Here is a 6,000-nt window from a genome sequence, read left to right as displayed (position 1 = left end):
AACTTCAGCCTCCTACGGGAAAATCATTTGTGGCCCCGAAATTAAGGAAGCAGCTTCTCACTTGGGCACATTCCTCTCACTTCGCAGGGCACTCAGGCACTCGAAAGACCTTGGAGTTCCTGAAAAGACACTATTGGTGGCCTTCTATGAAGGCAGATATAATGGAGTTTATCTCTTCCTGCTCCTCCTGTGCCCAGCATAAATCATCACGACAAGCTCCAGCTGGGGAATTGCTTCCATTACCTACTCCATCATGTCCATGGACACATCTCTCAATGGATTTCGTCACAGACCTGCCAGTCTCTCAAGGTTTCAACACTATCTGGGTTGTAATAGACCGATTTTCTAAGATGGTCCACTATATACCGTTGAAGAAGTTACCTTCTGCCCCTGACCTGGCACAGTTGTTTGTCCAACACATATTTCGTCTACATGGCCTTCCTGCTGAAATTGTCTCTGACCGTGGTGTGCAGTTTACTGCAAAATTCTGGAGGGCTTTGTGTTCTGTTCTTCAAGTGAAGTTAAACTTTTCCACGGCCTATCATCCGCAAAGCAACGGCTCCACCGAGAGAGTTAATCAAGATCTAGAGACTTTCTTAAGAATTTTTATGTCATCTTCCCAGGACAATTGGGCTGCCTTGCTGCCGTGGGCTGAGTTTGCACATAAGGCTTCCTACCACTCGTCAACTAACCAAACGCCATTTCAGGTTGTATATGGCCTTCATCCTCGTGTTCCCGAATTCCGAAGCCTGCCTGTTTTCGATGTTCCGGCCGTGGAGGACATGGTGCGGAATTTTGCTGCCATCTGGACTCAAGTACGGTCTGATTTGTTGAAGGTATCCTCTCGCTTTAAGACCCAGGCCGATAAGAAGCGTAGAATAGTTCCACGCATGCAAGTAGGAAACCAGGTCTGGTTGTCTACTCGGAACCTTCGTCTAAGAGTTCCGTCTATGAAATTCGCACCCCGCTTCATCGGTCCCTTCACCATAACAGAAGTCATTAATCCAGTGGCCTACCGTTTACAGTTACCCCCATACCTAAAATTCCCAATTCCTTCCATGTTTCCTTATTAAAGCCCCTAGTCCTGAATAAGTTCCATAATGCTCTACCTGCTTCTCCTCGAGTCCAGACGGAGAGAGGAGTTGAGTTTGAAGTCACCCAGATCTTGGACTCTCGTCTGCGCAGAGGTCATCTTCAGTATATGTTGGACTGGAAAGGTTACGGTCCAGAGGAACGTTGCTGGACCGATGCTCGTGATGTCCACGCTCCCACGCCCATCAGGAGATTCCATTCTGCCCATCCGGAGAAGCCTGGTGAGTGTCCTGAGGCCACCCCAAAAGGGGGGGGTACTGTCACGGCCAGGGTATTTCAGCATGGCGCTAAGCGGGTGTTACCTGTGAGGTCGCTGTGGCGCGGGCTGTCTGGTGGCGGAGCTGGTGTCTGGCGGGGGGCTTTGGCTGCACGCGTTGTTGTGCGGCCCTGTTGTCACTCTGCGCTGGTGAGGCCTGGCGGCGTCTCCGTTCCGTTTGGCATGGGCGCCGCCATCTTGCCTTCTGGCCATGTGATGCGGCTGGCCAATCCTGGTGAGTCACATGTTCCCTCCGGCCAGTAACAGCACGGCATGGGGTATTTAGGAAGGGTCAGTGCCTTCCTTCTTTGCCAGTGCAACGTGTATCTCAGCCTAGCTGAGAGGGAGTTCTCTGTGCTTTCCTGTTCCTGTGAATTCGCTGTCTGCCAGTCAGCTCCTAGTTCCCACTGGACTACCCCGCTACCTCCACCACCCTTGCCCATACCTGAGTGCCTGAGCCTGCTGACATCCTGCGCTTCAGTTCACTACCTGCAAACCTGGCTTGATTATTTTCAGTTCACTACTTGCAAACCTGGCTTGATTATTTTCAGTTTCACTACCTGCACACCTGGACTGCTCTAATTGTTTCTACCTGGACATTAACCCTTTTGCTCCCACCACAGAACTCTTGTGCACATTTATATTTTCCTGGACTTTTATTTACTGCCACATTATATGTCTACTCAAGCACTTATTAAAAATCCTAGTTTTATTTTCAAATCTGCTTCTGTGATCGCTCCTGCTACCACCCCGGGTGCACAAGCAACCCAGAACATAACAATCGCACTCATAGGGATGCCGCGGGCGGGGATAAAATCCCTAATCAAATAATTAGGCCAACATCTTTGTAGGCTGGGCTACACGCTGCATGTAGCCTTGTAGAAGCATGCGGCCACTTGCACATGCTGTCCTGCTTAGCCCGTGCCCCTCCCATCATTCTCTTTCTCCTCAGCTTCCTGCACATAGAGTCCCAATTTCACGCAGAACTGTATGTAAATATAGTCCACTCTCCTCCACTTCCCACCCTTGCTCCATTCCTCCACCACCTATCTTTGCACCATCATGTCGGTGTCTCTGCTCCTCCTCTATTGTCCTTTCACCATAGTTATTTGGGGCTTTCTGTCTCTAACCTGTGTGTGTACCTTAAACTCCCCATCACCTGATGAGTGCCCTCTCCGAGCCAGCAAAGGGTAAACCACAATGTAATACCTGAAATAATGACACTGAGACTTGCATAAGGGGAAAGAAAGGCCAGCTTTATTTATTTATATTTTATTTTTTTAATTTATTTAAATGTATTTAAAATATATTTACATTTTAAGCTAATAAGTAACTGAACTATAATTGACTGTAAATGAACAAGCTAATAAGAGAAAGCAAAGAGACAGACACAGTATGGTGGTGCAGAAAGAACGGCCCCAAAATGCAATATCACCAACTGCACTACGTCATTCTTCCAAATGGTGGGGCAATCGGCCAGCCCATTATCCTGCCTAAGGTATCCACCTCCCGCTCAATAACACCACGTGAGGCCCACCGAGATCGGTGATGCCGCTGACCCCATTAGGGTGTAATCAGCCTAAATCATGTATTGAACGGGAGAGCACCTCAAGCTGCTAAAGCAGATGGCGACTGCCACCATTCTTTCCCACCACTAGAAAGCTGACACCACAAGTAAAATGGGGGGGAAAGGATGGGAACAACTCCAGGAAGGCTGTCTAAAATGCCTTCCACCAGCACACACTAAAATGGCTCCCAAACTCCACCCCCATATACTAAAGCTCTAACCCCACCCACAATCTCAACTCACCACAATCAACCCTTTCCTATAAGAAAAAGAGGTCACCCCCAGGTTCGGGTGTTTAATTTACCTCCGCGCATATTAAATGCACTACGAACGTCTCCCATATCTCTATATGTATGCCATGTTCCCCTCTTTGTGTGTATGTCTCCCATTTTCTCCCTTTTGTTCCCACCACCCACTTGCACAATACCGTCTCCTCTCTCGCCTTACACTTTTCACACCTTTCTTTCCTTCTCTTCTGCTTGATATGATAGGCAAAACCAGTACTGGTGGCTGCCATTTAGAAGTAACGTAGATAAACAACAGAGGAACCGTGTATACCACCACGTAATAGAACCCAAGAATGGCAAGTAAGCACAATTTTCTTATTTCAATAATTTTTGAGTATATCAGTTGGAGCTTTTGGCCTAGGGTTACAATGAAAAAATTGCAGAGACTATAAGACACAATAAAAAATTTTGAGAACCACTGGTGCCTGTATGAAGTTAGAATAACGTGTATCTGTGGACATAAAGAAACCTTTTGTGGAACGTCTATACCTGGTCCCAGCTGAGTCTATTTCCAGAAGGAAACGAGCATTGATTCATGACCAATTAACGATTGACTGTGTGGGAAGATTTAATGATACCTTTACAGGAATGCATCTCACCTTGATTAGGTGAGTTATCAGATGGGCTACTGCCAACAGTTTCAAAGTATTATATATTGAAGCATAACCACATGTCACATCTTTCTTCATATTGGAGAGTATAATTTCTTTAACGCCAGAATAAGAGACGATGTGTGTAAATTTCAGCTTGGGGACAGCGCTTTTTCGGACTGCTCATATTTGTATTTACATGTAGAAAAGTGTTTCTTGTTACGTAGTGATATTTTTAGAATTAACTATTTATTCATTATTTCATAATTAATTATAACACAGCTAAAAAAAAAAAATGACACAGAAATTGATCTGTACATTTATTTTTATATTATTTTAAAATACAGCGATCATCCTGTGGAAACATTCTTCTCTACTACACCTTTATAGCCCCTTGAGACTCTCATGCCTTACAATGAAAGTAAGCTGCTTCTGGGAGTGGTGAAGGTGACTTTTAGAGATCAGCACACGATACAGAATGCCTGTGCCCAGACAGTTCCTCGTCTTTTCCCGGGAGTGAATGAGTTTCCAAAATTTTGGTCACCTGAAAAGTAAAGAAACATCTGTCATTTTTTTACAAATTGTAAAACATTTAAATATTTCCTTTATGGAAGTTACATAGCTGCTGGCCTTGGACCTCATGCAGAGTTCAATGCAAATTAGATGTAACAGCTCCCAAATTGCGGGTACGTAATTAAATGTGTGTACTTGCCAGTATGCAGAGTTGTATGCATTAATTTCCCTTAAGGCGTAAGTGGAGATGAATTTGAAATGTGAACTTGTCTGCACTGTGCGTACTGGCGTACGCCTGGTTCTGGAGCATGTCCAGTGGAAAACAGGCAAATACGCTCTGCAAACTGGTGAGCTTTCAGCTCTGCATCACGCCCATTGTGAGGATCCTAATTTTATAATCTGATTTAATGTTTTAAGTTAAGTTGGAAAGAGGCGCTTGTAGCTCTGTGTAGCTGGGATATACAATCATAAATAAAGGCAAATATGGTATAAGGTTTTGCCTTCATAAGTAACAAATTGAGGGAGTTGAGAAGTGTTCCACTGCAAAAAAATGGCACTGATAAAAATATCCGCTAGGTCTGTGGTCATGACAGTTATGGTCGTTTATGGGTGGTAATAAAGAGGTGGTTGGAAAAACGCAGGAGTGTCGCAACCATTTTATAGAGGAGTCAGATCTAGCGGCTTCGTATTGTAAGCAGCTTCACTAGCAGGCCCGGACTGGGCAGTCGGGGAATTGATGGGGCCCTGGTGATTAATAGCCACGCCCTCTATCGCTGGAGGGTCGGGGCCTAGACCAGGTTCGTTGCGCTGTTAATTAAAGCAGGACGGGCTGCACAGTGCAGCTGTTTTCCCGGCAGTCATTAGGCTGTTGATTGTCCCAGTAGACGGCTGCAGTCTGCGTTTTCACTCTGTGTACTGCCGATCACCTTCCCTCTGGGCTGTCTGAATCACCTGTCTGACCTCCCGCGCTGGTCAGTCACTGCTGGTTTGTTAACATTTTATATCGTCTGCCGGCTGGTTTCATTAGCTGGCCCCTCCCCTGGGACCAGCCACCAATGAGCTGGGTTTATCTCACTCAGACCCACCCTCTCCTGTCTAGACTCCTGCAGTGCTTCTCTTTCCCATCATAGCTGCTGTCTGGTAGGTGCTTTGTGTCATGTTGCATCGATGTCTCCCTGCAGTAAATATCCCCAGGCATCTGCCCAGAGCATGGCTGCAGGTAACAAAGGGGCCAGGGCAATAAAAATGACCTCCCATCCACATCCCCCGTCCCTACATGTGGTTCTAATCTCTACATCCTCTGATATGTAATAGCCCCTCCTGTAACTGCCTCCCTGCCAGCTGCCTATTCTATGTAGGTATATACAGTATGTACACTTTATATGTATGTATATTATTTATGTATATATGCAGTGGTCGAAGTTGGAATTTTGAAGTGGGGGTATGGGCATTCGAAGGCGCACACAACATGGGCGTGGCCAATGAATCATGGGACGTAGCTATGTGTCAAGAGGGGTGTGGCCTCTCAAAATAAGAGCGCCATGTGAAATGTCCAGGTCTGAATGCTGAAACGGCAGTTTGGCTGCTGATACCATGGATTTAGACAGGTTTAGCCGCTATGTATGGCTAAACCCAGTGCTTCTGGGTGCTTCAAAAGTAATGGACGCCCGAATAAATATAATTTCCGTTGGGCGC

General features: G+C 46.0%; 1 protein-coding gene across 6 annotated transcripts in view; it reads right to left on the bottom strand.

Annotated features, from left to right (window-relative positions):
* Nucleotides 1-4,079: 4,079 nt before the first annotated feature.
* RASGRP2 (RAS guanyl releasing protein 2) overlaps nucleotides 4,080-6,000 on the bottom strand; it is a 194,220-nt gene continuing 192,299 nt past the window's right edge. For 5 of the 6 annotated variants that reach the window (XM_088442506.1, XM_088442508.1, XM_088442509.1 and 2 more), the window contains exon 16: nucleotides 4,080-4,336. In XM_088442506.1, coding sequence (XP_088298632.1) covers nucleotides 4,254-4,336 — 83 coding nt within the window. In that variant the 3' untranslated portion in view covers nucleotides 4,080-4,253. The remainder of the gene's footprint in view (nucleotides 4,337-6,000) is intronic. The other variant, XM_088442510.1, reaches the window with a different exon arrangement.

This window comes from Taudactylus pleione, unplaced genomic scaffold (assembly GCF_031769625.1).
Source record: "Taudactylus pleione unplaced genomic scaffold, aTauple2 ptg000313l, whole genome shotgun sequence".
Lineage (NCBI taxonomy): Eukaryota > Metazoa > Chordata > Amphibia > Anura > Myobatrachidae > Taudactylus > Taudactylus pleione.
The sequence above is the reverse complement of the archived record's forward strand: the minus strand, read 5'-3'. Positions and strand labels throughout refer to the sequence as shown.